The sequence below is a fragment of the Lissotriton vulgaris genome, chromosome 2_1 (genome assembly GCF_964263255.1).
Source record: "Lissotriton vulgaris chromosome 2_1, aLisVul1.2, whole genome shotgun sequence".
Lineage (NCBI taxonomy): Eukaryota > Metazoa > Chordata > Amphibia > Caudata > Salamandridae > Lissotriton > Lissotriton vulgaris.
In genome coordinates this window covers 310,513,786-310,533,508 of record NC_141687.1, presented here as the reverse complement: position 1 = coordinate 310,533,508, position 19,723 = coordinate 310,513,786, and the positions used below count along the sequence as shown (strand labels likewise).

Sequence of the window (19,723 nt, the reverse complement as noted above, 5' to 3'; positions counted from 1 at the left end):
CTGAGTTCATAATATGTGGTAAATCATACATAATGCACCGGCAAGAGAACAAGAGATGGTATGATGGAAGTACAGAGTTGATTTTTGCTGAACATGGGAGGAGGAAATTTCCCCACACAGTGCTCATAATGCAATAGCAAGAACAGTGTTCTTAGTTTTGAAGACTAATCCCCAGAAGCAGATGGATATGTTGTTGATGGTTCGACAGTGACATAAAAAATAACCTACTCTGAATGTATGTGAAACCCATTATGAGTTGAACATTGGAGCTCAATGAGAATTTCATGTCTACAATATTTTTTTATGGTAAGCAAAGAAAAAACTATTTCCAAGGGATATTTACATTTCAACAGGCTGGATATTAGTCTCGCAAATGTAAAAGCTGGTTCTCAGAGCAGACAATTAGCCTTCGCAATAGATGTTTTGCTTAGGAACCTGAGAGTCAGCCATGGCATTACCAGGAGTTCTGAGCATAAAATTTGCTCTGAAAATTGCAATATTAAATGTAGCGGATACAAACATGTGCCCCAATAGGTCAGCGCTCAGAACAGTGTGATCGGTCATTGCTGTCTTATTCCCATCCGTGACACCAGCCTCAGATTGTTCAAAACAGCAGACTAATAATCTGCATACACAATACTTTGGTCTACTTTTTTCCAGAAACTTTTAAACATGTTTTTCTACTTAGAAAAAATAACTATCATGCCATAAGGGGTCTCCAACCTTTTCTTAGGTAGTGCTACTTCTGTTAAGTGAAAATCATTGTTAGCTACTGTAGGCAAAGCAGCTTGTGCATTGTTCACAGACACCCTCACACCCAGTTTCATTGACTGTAAGCCTAATATTTGTAGAGTCAGATACTATGATTTGAACAATGTACTTTTACTAGGGGTGCTAAGACAGGGCTGCCAGGTGTATCAGTGAAAATGTGGTCTTTGGGGAAATATGAATGTGTACGTATGATATTTGTGAATGCGTGAATGAGAGCCTATGTTGTATGTACTTATTGCATAAGGCATACCTTTTGCCATATGTGGCTCCTTTGCATGTATAACACAAACACACATACATATGTGTAATTGTAAGATTTTAGAAATGTGGTCTCTAGTTGGCTGAGGTATGCACTTTATGCAAGTAGGGACCACAATCCCAATCAGGGTAAGCTAAATACACACTAAAAGAAAACATGGCTCACCCTCTGGTGGCTTGGTACAAATCAGTCAGGCCTAGCTAAAGAGACAATGTGCAACGTATTTGTGCAACACACACACAAACACAGTAACACAATGAAAACACCATAAAAATGTTTCACACAGGTTTGGAATAGTAGAAAATACTAATATGAGAAAAACAAGACCAGAATGACAAAAATCCAATAAGTAGAACTATAGTTATGAATTTTTAAAGAATGAACCAAAAATAGTTATTAGAAGTCAATAGCCATATAAGGTTGCTTGAGGTTACGCTAGACCGAGGTAAATCCAAGTTTCAGGTGACCACAACAGATGGCATGTTGGCTACAGGACTCAGCCAGGTCCCGCTGACAAAGTGAAAAGAAGAGGCTACTCCTGGTAAGTTGAAGCCTCTTTATTATAGACCAGTCCCATCAACTCCCAGGCAGCAACTGCCAGAGCCCCCACATTCCATGTTCCACGCAGGGAACATGGATGTAGGAAGGTTCCATGCAAACACAAAGAAAGGACCCAACACACCTCCCTTCGTATAACAAGAAAAGAAAAGAAAACAATGAAAGAAATAAAGGGGAAATTAAATGAGAAAATATAATAACAAACAATGAAGAACCAATGTAACCCTTACTGTAAAATACAAAGGAAATAGAATGAACATTGGACAAGAAATGCAAATAACAATACATGCATATTAATACATGGCATAATCACAAAACTTGGTCGGTACAGATCTCATCCTCGAAGAAAATCTTCTCTGAGCAGAAGAGGATGACTGACCACACCCATTTGAAGGAGTGACCCTAGAAGAAGAACCGCTGGAGCCAGAAGGTGAACCAAGAGTAGCACGTGAAAAAGAACTGGACCCAGAAGGTGAATCAAGAGTAGCACGTGAAAAAGAATCGACAGAAGGATCAACACAAACACCCATCTTCCCTCCTACATACACAATTTTGGATTGAGTAACAATAGAAATGGCACACTTTTTCCACACCTTCCCATTCTCCAACACCACCACACGTTCTTTTACTTCTTTGACCCTTGCAGGTGCAGAAAAACGAGAATCACCCTTGCGAACAAAACCAGGTTCCTTGATTCTCACCCAATCACCCACGCGCACAGGAGAAACATTCACAGAAACAGTGGCATACTTTGACTGAACAGTCGTTCTAACATCAACGACGCCATTAAGTTTAGATGGATCAACAACCTTCCTGGATATCCAATCCTTGTTCAATTTAGAACCGGCAACCCTACCCCTGAGTAACGTAAAAGGAGATATTCCAGTTCTAATATGGGGAGTAGTTGGAAAAGCCCATAACATATCTGCAACTGCAGTACGCAATGACAAACCATTTACAAGAGCTCACTGTAGGTGGTCCTTAATGACGTAATTAAATCGTTCAACTAAACCATTGCTGCGGGGATGATAGAGAGATGTCAATACATGCTTAATGCCAAGTTCTTTAAAAAAATCATGCATCTCCCGCGAAACTAGTTGACTATGGCGGGCGGTCCCATTCCCCGCTAAGATGACGGGCGGACAAAGTCCGCCCGTCATCCTAATAGGCCCCATAGTCTACTAAAACCAAGGCATACAAGGGTGACTCACCAGAAATACCAAAAGGACCAGCGATATCAAAAGCGAGTTTAGACCAAGGGACATTTTTGACTGGCACAGGATCAATAGGAGACGGATGGGTAACTTGGGATTTATCGCTGAGAACACAAGCACAACAGTCCCTAACAAAATGTTCAATGGACCTATCCACACCAGGCCACCAAAAGTCTTCACGAATTCTGCGTTTCATTGCACGAATACCCTGGTGACCCTCGTGAGCAAGATTTAAAATTTTTGTTTGCATGCACTCAGGAACAACTAAAAGGCCACCCCTACGTAAAATGCCGTCCACCACGGACAACTCATCACAAATTCTCTTGTAAGGTATTAACTTAGGAGATAGTTCATTGTTAACAGGCCAACCCTGAACTAGAAAATTCACAACCAACTTAATTTCCTCATCCTCAGACAAAGCACGCAACCACTCTTGTTCAGAAAGCGCACCATTCACAACACTGACTACAGCTCCCACAGCACATACTACCTCAAGATCATCATCAGAATAAAGCGAGAGATCATTAGCCAAAGGAAGACGAGAAAGACAGTCAGCGAAGATGTTTTTGGCACCAGGTACATACTGTAAACAATAATTAAACTCTTGCAACCTATATTGCCCTTTGGCGATTCTAGGAGTGGCACGACAACCACCCTTAGTGGTGAACAGGTCCACCAAAGGTTTATGATCGGTCCTGAGAATGAACACATTACCCCACAAGAAATTCCGAAAATACTGAAAACCCCACCATAAGGCCAAAGCCTCTTTCTCGATGGTGGAATAGGAGCCTTCAGCACCACAGAGAGTCCTGGACGCAAATGCAATCACTTCTTCACGACTGTCATGTCTCTTTTGCATCAAAACCGCCCCTAAGCCAATGTTGCCAGCATCAGTAGAAACAATACATTTGTCATTAATATTAAATAGTTTTAAAGGGCGAGCTTTAACAATTTCCTTTTTTAAGATGCAAAATTGATGAGCACACTTGTCACACCATACAAACTTGACTTTCTTCTTGAGAAGTTCTCTTAAGCTTGAAGTTTTGTCAGCAAAATTTCCAACAAATTTCGCGTAATACTCCACGAGTCCAAGAAACTAGCGCAATTGGTCTTTATTGGAAGGTGGAGGAGCATTTTGAATGGCATCTAAAATAGTTACTTTCGGTTCAATCCCCTTAGTTGGGATGTGGTGCTCTAAATAGTCAACCCCCTCACGAAAAAACTTACACTTTTCATTCTTGAGCGTAAGGCCATGGGTCTTTACTGTATCAAGAACTAATGTTACCCTGCTGTCATGTTCAGTTACAGTAGGTGCATGTACCAAAATGTCATCCTGGAAGAACACGACTCCTGCTGTGTTTCTAAACAGATTGCCCATTAAACCCTGAAACACAGCGGAAGCCGATGCCAAGCCGAAAGGCATGCGTTTATAACAAAACGCACCCTCCGGGGTGACAAAGGAAGTAAGATGTCTGGACTCCTTGGAAAGCTCAACCTGATGATAGGTCGAAGAAATGTCGAAAGAGGAAAAATACTTGGCCCCATCAAGCGTAGCCAACATTTCATTAATATTTGGCAATGGTTGGCGGTCAATCCAAATGTTGGCATTCAAGTCGCGCAAATCCACACACATCCTAAAGGACTTATCTGGCTTACGTGCAGGAACAATGGGAGCCAACCATTCTGATCCCTCAATGCCCTCAATGACATCCATGCGACACAATCGTTCCAGCTCCTCTTTCAGTTTGGCACGCAAACTCAAAGGTACTTTACGCACTTTGTGCGCAACAGCTTTAGCACCATCTTTTAAGAAAATGCTATGTTGAAAACCTTTTAATTTCCCAAGTTTATGTAGATGTAGATGTATTGGCATTTATATAGCGCACTACTTACCCGTAGGGTCCCAAGGCGCTTCGACCGCTGCGAAACCCTTCCTGGCTTGCCTGAGAGATGGTCCCTTAATGGGTATCTCCAGGGTGAGACCAGGCATCCCCGGCGGTCTGGTGGGGCGGTTAGTGAAGATGAGGCAAGCTAATGCCCAGAGTTGCCGAGTGTGATCGCTGATCAGAGTGGGCACCGAGGCGAGAGAATTATCGAGTCCGCTGACCCTGGTCCAGAAACCTGCCGCGCCGGGAATCGAACCCTGGTCCCGGGCCGTCCTCTGCTCTCGGGTCTGCCGCCTCTAACCAGTGAGCCACACTACTTCACTTCACTTATCGCAAAAAACATCGGGATACATCTCGATCCACTGATCACCAGACAAGTGTTTCACAACTACATCATCTGGAACGTTAGGAGATGAAGGACACGAGAAAAACTTGGAAGCTTCACGCCTGGATATAACCATGTCAGGGAGGTTAGGATCAAGGATGATCCCCAGTTCCCCTTGTTCTTGCCAAACCAGCAAATTTTCACCATCCTTAACCACAAACACAGGACCTGAGGCTGCATCTCCACTGAATTCTAAACTTGCATCAAGGTTGCCCAAAACTTCCACTCTCTTACTTTGATAAGCAAAAATTCTGATATCGGATTTCTGGAATTGGAAGTCACCAGATGTACCAAGATCTTTGATATTAACCAGAGTGAAAGGAGACCCCGAATCAGCCAAGAAATTCACACTCACGCCATTCACAAGAATCGTACAAGTGGGTGGTTTTCTCTTACGTAAGCAACTCATGGATGCAATCTCTACAACACCATCCGAATATGTAATGGATGAAGACAACATTAGTAACATATTGTCATTTTCCTCACTGGAATCAACAAACTCTTCTTCGATTGACTTGACTTGGGCAGCACTTTTGTTGAATGCTGGATTGAACACTGTAGCCTTGCAAAAGTGAGAAAGATGCTCTTTTTTACCACACTTAAAACATGTTTGATTCAGAGCATAACAGTACTTTGCGTTACCAAGATGGTTCCTGCTGCCACAACGAAAACAAAAAACCTGTGCTCTGTCCTTCTTGGACTTAGACGGTAAAGAAGAATTACGCAAAGAGTTATCTGAAGTAACCTTTGTGGCCTTGACACTGTGTTTTGTGGATAAGAGTTTCACCTCAGAAGATTGAGAAGAATTACTCATCTCCTTCATGCAAAATTGTGAATGTTCAATACTTTTGGTAAGAGTAATCGTGGTTTCAAGTTCTCAGCTTACTTGTATATGGGCAAGAATCTTGGATTGTAGCACATGACAAATAAATCACAATCCTGGTACAAGGGATCAGCGCTGACTAGAGGAGAAAACACCTTTTGTTTCCATTGTCTCCCACTAGTTTATTCCGATGTGTTGTGCTCAGTTGCTAAGGGAACAAAGGACACGGAGAATCCAGCCACAAAATGGATGCCATGTCGTTTTGACGTTCTTTTACAGGAAAATCGACCTTGTTTACTCAGCGTCTTCAACGCGGTTCCAGCAAGGTTTCTAAAGGGGATAGAGCACACGTGACGTGGTCCTACAGAAGCTCGAGCTCACTCCTGCACGTCATCAGCAGCTTGCACCCAGGACAAAATCAACTGCCTCTCCTCCAAAATCGTGACTCACCGATGCCGGTAATCAGTCAGCTAGGCTTCCCGAAGCGTGAAACAGCGCAGCTTCGGAACAGAATGCATGCCAACACAGGAGCCGGGAAAGGAGTCAAATTTGAATAGCACCAACAGAATGCCAGGGAGCAAAGCCAGAAAAACAGGAGAGCAAGAAGAAACAGCGCAGAAACGGGAGAGCAGGACTGGTCAAATTGTAGCCAATGAAAAGAAGAGGCTACTCCTGGTAAGGTGAAGCCTCTTTATTATAGACCAGTCCCGCCAACTCCCATGCAGCAACTGCCAGAGCCCCCACATTCCATGTTCCACGCAGGAAACATGGATGTAGGAAGGTTCCATGCAAACACAAAGAGAGGACCCAACACAGAGTACCTTGGATAGAGCAACTGTCAATGTTTAAGACTCGTTGCAAGGAGTCGAGGAGGTGATACTTTGTCGTCGATCCCGTGGATGGAGGCGAAGCGTTAGGCTGATCCATTCAGTCAATGAAGGCTTCAGCACCAAACTACTTTATGATGGAGATGCTGCGTTGCAGTCAAGCTGTGCTGTCCATCAGTTTCGAGCTGTGCAGTCTGTCGAGGCGATGTCGTTGATCGGCTCCTGTGTCGAATGGCAATGAGTTGACTACGTTCAGTGCAAAATTGTCACTGCATTGATGTTGATGGTTCTGGACAGCAGAAATCATGTTTCCAATCCAGCGAGGACTAAATTGACACCACTTAGCAGAGCAGGACTCACACATGGAAGTGTCCAGGTGCAGTTGAAGAGTTGCAGGAAGTCTTTGATGGCCCTGAGACTTCAGAACAGGGGGCAAGCCAGCAAACCCTTGGATTCTCTCTGGGTTTAAGTGAAATGGGACCAGTCCTTGTCCTCACCAGGGCAGAGTTCAGCAGGCAGCATAGTAGCTCAGCAAAATAGAGAAGCAGTTCCTTCAGAACAGTAGGTCAAACAGTATCGTAATCCTTGTGGCACAGCAGTCTTTACTCATGGCAGAGTTCTTCCCAGGTCCGGGAGTGTACCCTCACCCCCCCCCCTGTCCCAGCGCCTTGAGACCCTAACAGGTGAGTAGCGCGCTATACAAATCTGTCTGATTGATTGATTGATTGGTAGGGTCAGAGTCCCAGGACTTATACACAAAGGTGCCTTTGAAGTGGGGGTGACTTCAAATAAGGCCCATGAATTGCACAGGCCTCCTTTCATCCCATCCCTGCCTGCTAGGATATCTGCGGAGGGTAATCAACCCTTTGTGGGAACACATGGCACTGCCTATTCAGGTATTAGTGTTAGCCCGCCCTCTTTCTGCTCTGGATGAGATGTCAGAATGTGGATGAAAGCAGATACGTTCTCTGTCACACCCACCCTTCCTGTGTTTGTGGTTTTCTAGAAGGAATGCACAAGGAGTAGCTGTCTCCCATCCCAGACATGTATTGAAGGCAGGCTGAAAGGCACACAGACCAGTAAGAATAGGGACATTCCCACTTTCCAAGAGGTGCATTTCTACAACAGGCATGTTAAATCCAACTGTACCACTACAGAGGATTTATCAATACCATTCCAATGATATAAAAGATGATGCAGCTACTCTTTTCTAATCAGGAATTTCAGCGTAAAAGTGTTTTGCAGAATTTCCAATGCTAGCATATGAGAGGAGTAGGTGTCATATATACGGCCTCACAGCAGTAACAAATTAATGTTGCTGTTTGCTACTACCAGGATATGCAAAACTTAGAAGTACATGTCCTACCTTTTAGTTACACCGCACCATGTTTTAAGGGCTACCTTGGGCCTAATCAGGTGTGACTAATGTGTAATAAAAGGGGAGTTTATTGCTTTGCTAGTGTTTTTAAACGCCAAGCAATGGCAGGTCTGAGATAGATTTGAAACACTAATTGTGTGGGTAGCACAACCCGTGCTGCAGGCCCACCATTAGCATTTAGATTACAGGCCATGGGAATATGGTATACTACTCCATTTTACAAGAGACATATAGGTAAACTATATATGTCAATCAGGTATATACCAATGTCACCAAGTTTAGAAGAGAAGCACATACAATTTAGCACTGATCAGTAGTGGTAAAGTGCTCTGAGTCCTAAGGCCAAAAAAAAGATACAGCAAAAAGTGGAAGTAAGCAGGCAAAAGGTTTGGGGAAAGACCACCCTATGGATGACAGGCAGGGCCAGACTGGCCGTAGCAGGCACCGGGCATTTCCACGGTCGGCCGCCAAGGTTGGGGACGGTTTTGGGCCCCTGGGGGCAGTTTTTGTTACCGGGGCAAGCAATATCACCCCCATGTAACTAAATCAGCTGAAACTGGCCCTTGCAAACCGCTCGGCCACACCACCTACCCCCCTGGGGGGCCTGCCGAGCAGTTTGCCAGGGCCGGTTTTGGGTCCCAACATTTTTGTGGACTTTTAAATTCTCTTCCCATTAAAGAATATTTTTCGGTTATAAATATGACACTATTTCTATGAGCCATTGGGAGCAAAATGCCTGCTGTGTGTGTAAATACAACACTTTGAAATAGGAAAAAAATTAAACTCAAGAGTTAACGTTATGGTTATATGGACTTCATAAAACTCATCATTAAAAAATTCTCCCATTTCAAAGTGTCAGATTTACAAACAGCAGGCGTATTGTACCCAGTGGCCTGTGGACACATAGCCAAAAGGACAGAAAAGTAAAGCCATTTGTTTACATTGGAGGAATTTAAAGTGAGGAGACATGCTTCATAAAGTATTTATAATTGGTTTAATTGAAAGTGGAGAAAAAACATTAAGACAATATTTCATATGTAATAAAAAACAAGAGAGAGAGGGAAAGGAAATCACTCTTCTTCCCCAGATGAATACTCTTAATCAATGAAAGAGTGACAACTAGTGTAAAAGAAACAATATAATAAACCAGGGTAGGGCAAAAGAGCGGGGGGGAAAACATCTGTTTGTTAAAAGAACCCCCACTCACCAACCTAGTTGGTGTCATACTTCATCATTGGGTTCCCACCAGGGAGACCGAGTGCCTCCCTGGTGTGCTGCGACGCCTGAACAACACCAGAGCGGGTTTTTTCAAAAGTGTGTCAGTGCAATGACAATATTTCATAGCAATTGTTATCTTCACTTTAAATTTCTCATTCAAAAAGTCACTGTATTTTTCATTCATACATATGGTACTGTTTCTACTGTCCACTGGTAGCAAGAGGCTTGCAGTTTGTAAATGTAACAAAATGGGAGAACATTAAAATGAAGATTTTGTATGATTAGGTTGACTCTTACTTTTTATTTTCTCCCATTTAAAAGCCTTCAGAAACGTAATTTTGTTCTCAGCTCCAATGTTGAGTTGACAAGGACTTTTATTTAGATGTTAATTAAATACCTCAGTGCTTCAGTTCCTCACCTATGTGCCCCTTCCTGGGTTCTAATCCTGACTAGAGCATACCTCTAACCCAAGCACTGCTTATTATCAGGCCCCGCTTTCTGGAGCCTGGTGAAAATAATGTAAAACAAACATAGGCTTACCTTAACTTTACAAGGAAAATGTGAATTTAAAAATGAACTTAAGGCTTTCAGAAACTCTGAAAGTGTTTGTGAGCGACTGGTAGGTAGCTCGTGTTCAACAGGTTGGAGACACCTGTCATACATGCTTGCAGGCTGTATAGGGATAGTTTCATATAACTTTGCATTTGCCCATTTCTGTAATGCTCTTAAACTCAGTTCCAGAAGTAGGGTTTCTGGTACGGCCATTACTATACCTCTTTTCTGTATAACAGTAATTCCTCCATACACACATAACCCATATGCTATTGCAACAGCTGTGCACCAGCCGAGGTGGCTGGTACACAGCTGCTTGAACAGTTCTAATTTTACAGCAAACAGAAAGAGTATCTTATTTATGTTCCTTTTGTTAATATTGGGTAATCGTTAGTACTAGATTCATAAATACATGTGTTTTGTTTCTGTAATGTAAATGAAAAAATCTTGGAAATTAAACAAGTTTCAACAATTAGGCAGAGACCACTAGATCAAGGTTATTTATTAACTGATTTCGGAAAGCAGCCATCCTGGGTCTAGTCCATCAGATATAAAAATGTAGCAGGGCATTTTTTGACTCAGGCTCATATTCGAGCACTAACAAAAGCATAGAAGAGACAACACAAAATATAGTTTTGGTCCCAAAATGCACACTTTGCCATTGTAGTCCCTAGCCTCAAAGGAAACTGTTTTGAGTGTGCAAGTTGCACTTATGAAAGGGCAGAATGCTGTCACTCAAAGTGCGATTAGCCAATAGCTGAACTAGGCTGACACAGTGCCCCATGTTGTATGCTGCAGTCTGCAGAAGAAAAATGTAAATACACAACAAACTAATGGATGAAGAGGGCTGGACGAAAACCCCTTTAAATCAGTATTTATTTTATTTAGTATTCTATATTTAACAGTTTTATATAGCACGAGGGTATCAGAGTGCTTTACATCACTACATGTTCGTAACAGATCACTCATAACATCAGTATAGCTGAATTGAATCAAAATATATCAGAATATAAACATGAGTTAGGAAGAGAAATAGCAGTGGATGGAAATGGCTCATGTAGGAGGTGGATGTCCCGCTAGTTGAGATGTTGTTTGAGGAGGAGATCCTTTAGCTGTCGCTTGACGATCAGAGGGCTTATTTTCAAGCCCCTTGTGCTGCCGCTGCGTTACTTTTTATGACTCACCAGCGGTGCAGGGTGCTGGCCCATATTTATAAGCCCACACAAAGCCACCCTGTGGGGCTTTTCATGGCTTGGTAAATATAGCCTGTTTTAACGCATTACTTTGCATGAAAGGGGCATACCATGGGTGTTGATGAGGGTGTTCCTATGCAACACCCATGGATTCTGCTACATTACCAGATTTACAATGTTTCAATAACCTGGCAATGCGTCAGAATCCTACGCATCCTCAGGGGAGGTGTAAGAGTGGTGCAACAAGGAGAAATACTTTCATTTGCATCCTGCAGCACACATAAAAAGATGAAAACGCCATCAATTTTTTTGTGCAGGAAGGTGTCCCTTCCTGCACAACAACAATCATCCCTGCAACATGTGCACCCATGCACATTTGTGGAAGGGTGCGTGCTTTGGCGCATGGCTGCTGTTTTGCCACCTGAGCAGGGGAGAGCACAGGGATGCGCTGTATTGCTGTAAATATGGAGCATTCCTGTGCTTTCAAAATGATTCAGATTCGCGCAGCAAAATGGCTTGTGGCACCACGCTGCATCATTTCCTCATGAATGAGACCCAAGAAAGTAGGGGTTTGTCCTAATTTGTACACTGGAATGGAGTTCCAGATTTTAGGGGCATTGCTCACAAAGGAAGTGATATATTGAAAGGGAAATGTTTGTGGGAATTAAAAGGTCCTGGCTAAAGTCGAACCTAAAAAAGGCAGTGAGTGCTTCCAGACGTGGCCCAGATTTACTTGGCATGTAGTCCTAATACCAATGTTTAGACGCATCATAGGTGCTTTCTACTTTGGTTCGCAAAAATAAACAGGTACAGATATATTTATTTGAGTGGACAAGCCATAGTTAGAACTTGGAGTCCAAGAACGTCAATTCACCAAATGGCCTGGGGTAGTAGAAGTGACATCACATTCCATTTGACCTTTACATTCACTCACACACACATGCTTAAACATACACACACAATCACACATGCACACATACTCTCTCACATAAACACACTCTCACCTGCATGCATGCACACATTTAAAATATTTTTCTACTTACCTCGGGCACTACGCAGGGTCACATTCCAACTAATTGTACTCCATTTGTTATTACACTAATAGTGAATAATATTTTTCTAGTCACTATTTTTAATACATTTTTCTCATAAAACAAGGAAAATGGAGTCCAACCAACGTCTATAAGGGCACGCTGATCCTATGCTCCTGCCTCTGATTTTGCCATCTCTGAGGCTATGGGTCGCAAAAACAGTGCCAGTGGTGACAAGGGGCAAGTCAGAGGTCACAGCTGCGACTCTAGGTGACACCTAAGTGACATCCATGTTGGAGTAACCGCCTGGTTTCATAGTGAACAATACGACTGAACTACATTTAATTAGTTGGAATGTTTTAATTGGACTGTTTACCTTTTTCTAAGGCACTCATTGCTCGTGGAAACTTAGAAATAAAATACAATTAAAATACTGTTTCATGGCTAAAGTGGGAGAGGGATATTACAAATGACAATTGCAAAACAACTGCAGCAAAGTAAAATACAACAACACCTAATGCAACTACACAACATAAAACACACACAGCGAAGTACAATAACACACCAATGCAACACAAAACACATACTAATAATACATAGAACACAATATAACAAATCACACGATGTAAACACAATTCAGCAACCTAAAGCAATATTAACACAAAAATAAACTAATATAACAGAACAAGTATTAAACAGTTCAATACAAAGCAACAGAACATTGCAATAAAATAGCCCAACACACAACACATAACAAAATGAACACGTAACATCAAAACTGAATAGAAAACAACACAGTAATGACATAGAAGAAAATACCATGGCAACAAACCATCAATACAACACAGGAAACCAAACATAATACAAAAGAGCACAGTTTCACTGTTGTAATCCGGTACTGTTGTTTTGCGTTTGTCTATTGTGTTGTGTTGTTGTGATGTTGTCTTGTTCTGTTTGGAGGTGTTGTCTAAAATACTTCAGCACTAAATAAAGCACCATGGCCATGAAGTTCCTGGTGCTGATCGAACCTAAAACATTTATCACATCTCACAAAACAATAGGGCACCACGCACTGACTGGAGTCCCCGAGAGTGGACCAATCTATTTGTGAGCATTTCTGTATTGAAACAAACCACCCTGCTTTTCAGAAACAAATCTCAAAGCCCTTCTGATGTGAACGTGCTTCCGAGGCCTACGTTTTCGTTTCCAGATCTGCGGTGTACGCAACAATTTCTTCAGTCAATCACTTTTCGCCAGTAAAGCGAGGGCGCTGTTACTTACCAGTGGCAGGCCGAGCTTCGCAAGCTGTTTGGCTTCTTCCAGGCAGCCGGTGGGGATGATGCGGGGCAGCCATCGCGCGCAGCCCGTAGAGCAGCACAGACGCTGCTCCGAGGCAGGAGCTGTCGGCACCAGGGCAACTTTGTCGACGTTATTTCCACTGGTGGCTAAAATATCCATGTAGAAAATTCAGCGAAGCCCTTACAATCAAAGATTCTTAACGTCTCTCAGTGAAGGGAAAGAACAGTAAACACCGCAACACCTCGGTTTACAGAGACGGTTCTGTCACTCCCCCCTCCTTTCTAGACTAACTTTTTGCATAACGATCCGCTGTAGGCATAAAGGCAGACTACCTTGGAAGACAGGGTTGCCGTAAGGATTTTTGGGGCCTTGGGCCAAATTAATTTTGGAGCCCTTGTAAGAGACAGCTTTGAATTAATGATCCAGGTTCAGCTCCGTCATGCCTACTTTGATCAAATTCTTAATGTGTGTACATCTGATATTCAGGGAAAGTGGTGTGTGTTTTCACAATAGCAGCGAACTAGTTTTACTGCAAATAATCTCTGTGACACCCTCCCATGTATCATAAGTGATGTCCTGTATTGATCTAAAGGAAACTTTTATATCTGTATTGCATGAAACAAACACTTTTTGTCTACAAAATGTCTGTAATAGACTCACACACATTAAAAATGATGGAAATACACTATGTACAACAATTTGTTTAAAACTTATTCAATGTCCTCAGGGCAAGACTCTCTACAGAACATAGCTGTGTCGATCAGTGCCCTCCTGAAACATTGGGGCTTTGGGCCAGAGCCCACTTTGCCTATGTTTTAAAACGTCTCTGTTGGGGTGCCTCCGGTTTTTGCGAGCAAGTAGCTGTTCAGTGGCCTAAACTGAGAGCAGTTTTTATTATAACTGGTAGAATGTCGCAGGCTTCGACGAGCATAAGTGAAGGATTTTTAGGGCCCTGGACAAAATATATTCTACTGTTCTTGTTTGGAACAACACTGAATTTATTACCAATTTGCAGCATATTCGAACCCTCATGGTGCATCGTGCTAGCTAAATAATACTGAAATTGTACGAGTTATAAACTTTCAGAAACACTAGCATACAAAAACATCTAAAATTATTATGCCTAGTGCATAGCTGCCAAGGTTTCAAATTGCTATGTGTGACATTTTCATAATTTCAGTGAAATTATGAGTGACATTTTAGCAAAATAAAGTAATGAAGAGGAGGGAAACGTATAAATATCGGAAATTACACCCATTTGAGCAACAAGATTGTTTAAGTTTACTAGTTCAAAGCATAAGAAATAATTGTTAAACTAATTTATCAGACTGCAGCCAAAATTGCAAATAATAGATAAAGCGGTCTAGAAGGCATTCATAATTTATTATAATCTGTTGCAGAGTCACTCGATTGACACCGACCACCAGCTGTAAGCAGGATGCTTTAGAAAGCGGAGCTTGGGAGGCACTCTTTTAGGCCACAGCTAGGCTGTTAGCATAGTCCCACTTGCCTGACTTTCAGAGCACTTTCTTTTGAGGAAGGTGACGAACCAGCTCTGCGGTAAACATTATGCTCAGTCCTGATGGCACACACGCAGTGATTCACATTTGGATTAGGATTTCCTCATTTATTATTACTAAAAGAGCACAGGCCTTCACTTTTACCCATCTCTGCAGTTTAGATTACAGGTGCCAAGTTGAGTTTCCAGCCAGAATGGCGCTTTAGCCAAAGAAAAAGCATGTATTATTTTGGTGCCAGTAGTTTAACTTGTAACACTGCAACAATGACTGGCTCAATACCATCTCAGAACATAAACTGCTGTTTGTTATGGGTGCACCTGATATCCATTTGAGCCTTGAATAACACTCTCGGTACAAAAGGGGGTGGTGATGGACAGAGCATCTGAATCAATCAAACACTCACACCCAGTCAAAAGATCTGGGTTTAATCCATCACCGTTCTTTAGCCCACTCTGCCACCCCAGTTCAGACATGGCTATATGCAAATCAGTCTGACCCTGTGCCTCATGGAAACAGTCCAGCCCGAATTGCCAAGCCATGTCTTCCCTGGACCGGAAACAAGCTTCCGAGGACCGGTTTCTGGCATTCCAGCCATCTTCAGCCCGGCTTGCTTGAATCCAGTGGCAAAGTGAGCAAGGGAATCACGTCTGAGCATACCCTGCCACACTTATGGCGGCCAAAAGCGGTACAAAAGGGGGTGGTGATGGATGGAGCATCTGAACCAATCAAACACTCACACCCAGTCAAAAGATCTGGGTTTAATCCATCACTGTTCTTTAGCCCATTCTGCCACCCCAGTTCAGACATGGCTATGTACAAATCAGTCTGACCCTGTGCTACATGTAAATTGTAAATTGTAAATTGATACATGTATAGCGCACTACTCACTCTCAAGGGTCTCAAGGCGCTTGTACGAATACCGCTGTGGAACCCATCCTGGTTTTCCCTGTGAGGCGTCCACTCCTGGGCACCCTCAAGTTGGAGGCCAAGCATCCTTAGCGTTGTGGGGGCAGTTGTGGAGATTAAGCAAGCAATTGCCCAGAGTTGCAGAGTGGGACTCCTTGATTGGAATAGGCACCGAGGCGAGAATTATCAGGTCCGTGGAATTTTGAGCCAAAGACCCGTCGAGGCGGGGAATTGAACCCTGGTCCCGGCCTAGACCTCTGCATCAGGGTCTGCTGCTCTAACCATTGAGCCACACTTCTCCACAAATCAGTCTGACCCTGTGCCTCATAAGAACAGTCCAGCCCGAACTGCCAAGCCATGTCTTCCCTGAACCGGAAACAAGCTTCCGAGGACCGGTTTCTGGCATTCCAGCCGTCTGCAGCCCGGCTTGCTTGAATCCAGTGGCAAAGTGAGCAAGGGATTCATGTCTGAGCATACCCTGCAACACTTATGGTGGCCAACAACTGCACAAAAGGGGGTGGTGATGGACGGAGCATCTGAATCAATCAAACACTCACACACAGTCAAAAGATCTGGGTTTAATCCATCACCGTTCTTTAGCCCACTCTGCCACCCCAGTTCAGACATGGCTATATGCAAATCAGTCTGACCCTGTGCCTCATGGGAACAGTCCAGTCTGAAGTGCCAAGCCATGTCTTCCCTGGACCGGAAACAAGCTTCCGAGGACCGGTTTCTGGCATTCCTGCCATCTTCAGCCCGGCTTGCTTGAATCCAGTGGCAAAGTGAGCAAGGGACTCACATCTGAGCATACCCTGCCACACTTATGGCGGCCAAAAGTTGTACAAAAGGGGGTGGTGATGGACGGAGCATCTGAATCAATCAAACACTCACACCCAGTCAAAAGATCTGGGTTTAATCCATCACCGTTCTTTAGCCCACTCTGCAACCCCAGTTCAGACATGGCTATAAGCAAATCAGTCTGACCCTGTGCCTCATGGGAACAGTCCAGCCCGAACTGCCAAGACATGTCATCCCTGGACCGGAAACAAGCTTCTGAGGACCGGTTTCTGGCACTCCAGCCGTCTTCAGCCCGGCTTGCTTGAATCCAGTGGCAAAGTGAGCAAGGGACTCATGTCTGAGCACACCCTGCCACACTTATGGCGGCCTCAAGCGGTACAAAAGGGGGTGGTGATGGACGGAGCATCTGAATCAATCAAACACTCACACCCAGTCAAAAGATCTGGGTTTAATCCATCACCGTTCTTTAGCCCACTCTGCCACCCCAGTTCAGACATGGCTATATGCAAATCAGTCTGACCCTGTGCCTCATGGGAACAGTCCAGCCCGAACTGCCAAGCCATGTCTTCCCCTGACCAGAAACAAGCTTCCGAGGACCGGTTTCTGGCATTCCAGCCGTCTTCAGCCCGGCTTGCTTGAATCCAGTGGCAAAGTGAGCAAGGGACTCACGTCTGAGCATACCCTGCCACACTTATGGCGGCCAAAAGCGGTACAAAAGGGGGTGGTAATGGACGGAGCATCTGAATCAATCAAACACTCACACCCAGTCAAAAGATCTGGGTTTAATCCATCACCGTTCTTTAGCCCACTCTGCCAACCCAGTTCAGACATGGCTATATGCAAATCAGTCTGACCCTGCGCCTCATGGGAACAGTCCAGCCCGAACTGCCAAGCCATGTTTTCCCTGGACGGGAAACAAGCTTCCAGGACCGGTTTCTGGCATTCCAGCCGTCTTCAGCCCCGCTTGCTTGAATCCAGTGGCAAAGTGAGCAAGGGACTCTACCCACAATCTCAGCATGGTGCGCAGCGAGAAAAACCGTCCAAGAAATGATCCGTGCACCACAAGAGGCACTTTGTGATGGAAACACAGCAGGGGGCATGAAGCAGATGTTCCATGACGAATGTACAGAAGAACATTTTCGCGCTCTTTCACACATCAAGACAATTACAAGCACAAAACCCGCCAATTATTGAAAAAACACATCCAAATACACGGCAATCCAGGATTTCTTTCAGGGCACTACCCTCCGCACCTTCAACCAGTGCAAACAAATCTTTCTTCTCTCGGGAAAGCGCACATGTGCAATACTGCCAGTTGCAGCACTTGTATAGCTCCCCGACATATGCTCAGGAGGTGACACGGCGGCTCACTCCCTTTGAATCTTTGGTCTGTAGGTTTAAGGGGTCAAGGGTTCTGATCTCCAAAATGCATTGGGCCTCTGACCTGGTGGCTGAAATCTCCCCGGAGGAGTGGGCTCGCTTGTGGAAGGACATCTCCAAGGTAAACCGCAGTACGCCTCAGCACGAATCAGCATACAAACTAATGACACAATGGTATTATACCTCCATCCGCCTCTATCGGATGTTCCCGAATTCCCCTCTGCTTTGCTGCAGATGCCAGAGCGATAGAGGGAACTTCCTGCACATCTGGTGATCTTGCCCAGGTCTTGCGCTGTTATGGAAGGAGGTCCTCAGTCAGATTAAAGAGGTGGTGCGTTTCCTGGTTCCTCCTACCCCATCATTAGCGATTTTGGGCATTAGGCCTGGCATGCTGAAGGCCATGACGTCCGCAGAATGGCATCCAATCCTTCATCTATTGGGAGCGGCAAGACAGTCCATTACCTCCTGCTGGAAGCGGCCCCACCCTCTCCCTATTGCCACTTGGTTTTCTTCACTTGTGGGATGTCTTGGCCTTGGAATTACTCACAGCACACCTTAACCACACAGACACAGGATTTGTCCGCGTCTGGCAGTCACTTATACGCTACTTCACTAAAACTGAGCTCTCCCGCCTGATGGCCCCAATGCTGCTCGCCCTGCAGTTGTTTGAAGACTCCCTGGAGCCCTTCTTTTGGGGTCAGAAACCAGAACTCCCTGAAACAACCCACCTGAGCCAGTAGGCAAGCCCTCTTGACCCTGGGGACACTGGTCCCCTCTCTAGGCCCCGGCCCATCCCCATGGCGCAACCAGCTTTGACCCCACCGCTCTCCATCCCCTGGAGGGACACCCCTTTAGCTGTTTCTAGCCCCTTGCTTTTTGTGTTACATCCTTTCTGGCTGTTGTCTCTTTCTTTCTTTTGTTGTATGTTCCCTTATATAATATGTATGGCAAATATTATTAGCATTGTCGCAGTGCGAGGTATCTCCCTCCCACGAAGAGAGCGTCTCATACTTGGGGGGTTCAAGCTTGCTTAGTCCCTATTGATTTCCCAGCTGTGGTGCTATGTCACTCTTCTATTGGAAGATTGAACACTGGCCTGGCTGTTGCACTCTTGCATCTCTCATGGACCCTCTCTTGGCCCAGTGCCTTTGGTTCTGCCGTTTGTGATCTGGGAGGGCCCCATGCTTTAACATGCATCTGTTTACCCAGGTTTACAGGGAATGGGCAGTCCTGATGGGTCGAACTTGAGCTGATATCTTAATGTATAGCCTAGCCTATGATGCCTTCCCACCGCGACTTACACTGCGACATGTATTTTCTATTTGCTTGTGTTCAAATCAAATCAAATCAAATTAGTCTTTATTAGATATTTTCCAATTATAAAAGACACATATACAATACATACAATATCATAACATAGCATTTTAAAAGAACAGTAGTTATAGCAGTTGGGGTTTTCATAAGGATTTTATTATAGAATTTCACGCTATGACATACAATTCTGAGTAATAAAATTTGCTAATAATAAAAAAAACGGTGAGTAAAAACAATATCCATACCGCAAAAAGAAATTAAATTTAAAACACCTCATATATTAAACCATTTACCCATGGATATACAATAAGCAGAGAACACATCGCATCAATATGTAAGTTAATGCAGAATAGAGACTGTAGTAGCATCCAAACTATTCCTTCTAAGGGCCCATGTCCAGCTCAAGAATTT

General features: G+C 44.0%; 1 protein-coding gene across 1 annotated transcript in view; it reads right to left on the bottom strand.

Annotated features, from left to right (window-relative positions):
- The window catches only part of LOC147730244 (multidrug and toxin extrusion protein 2-like), a 1,772,530-nt gene extending 1,758,945 nt beyond the window's left edge, over positions 1–13,585 (bottom strand). The window contains exon 1 of the mRNA XM_086958534.1: positions 13,377–13,585. Within this exon, the coding sequence (XP_086814660.1) occupies positions 13,377–13,553 (177 nt within the window). The 5' untranslated portion in view covers positions 13,554–13,585. The remainder of the gene's footprint in view (positions 1–13,376) is intronic.
- Positions 13,586–19,723: the final 6,138 nt, after the last annotated feature.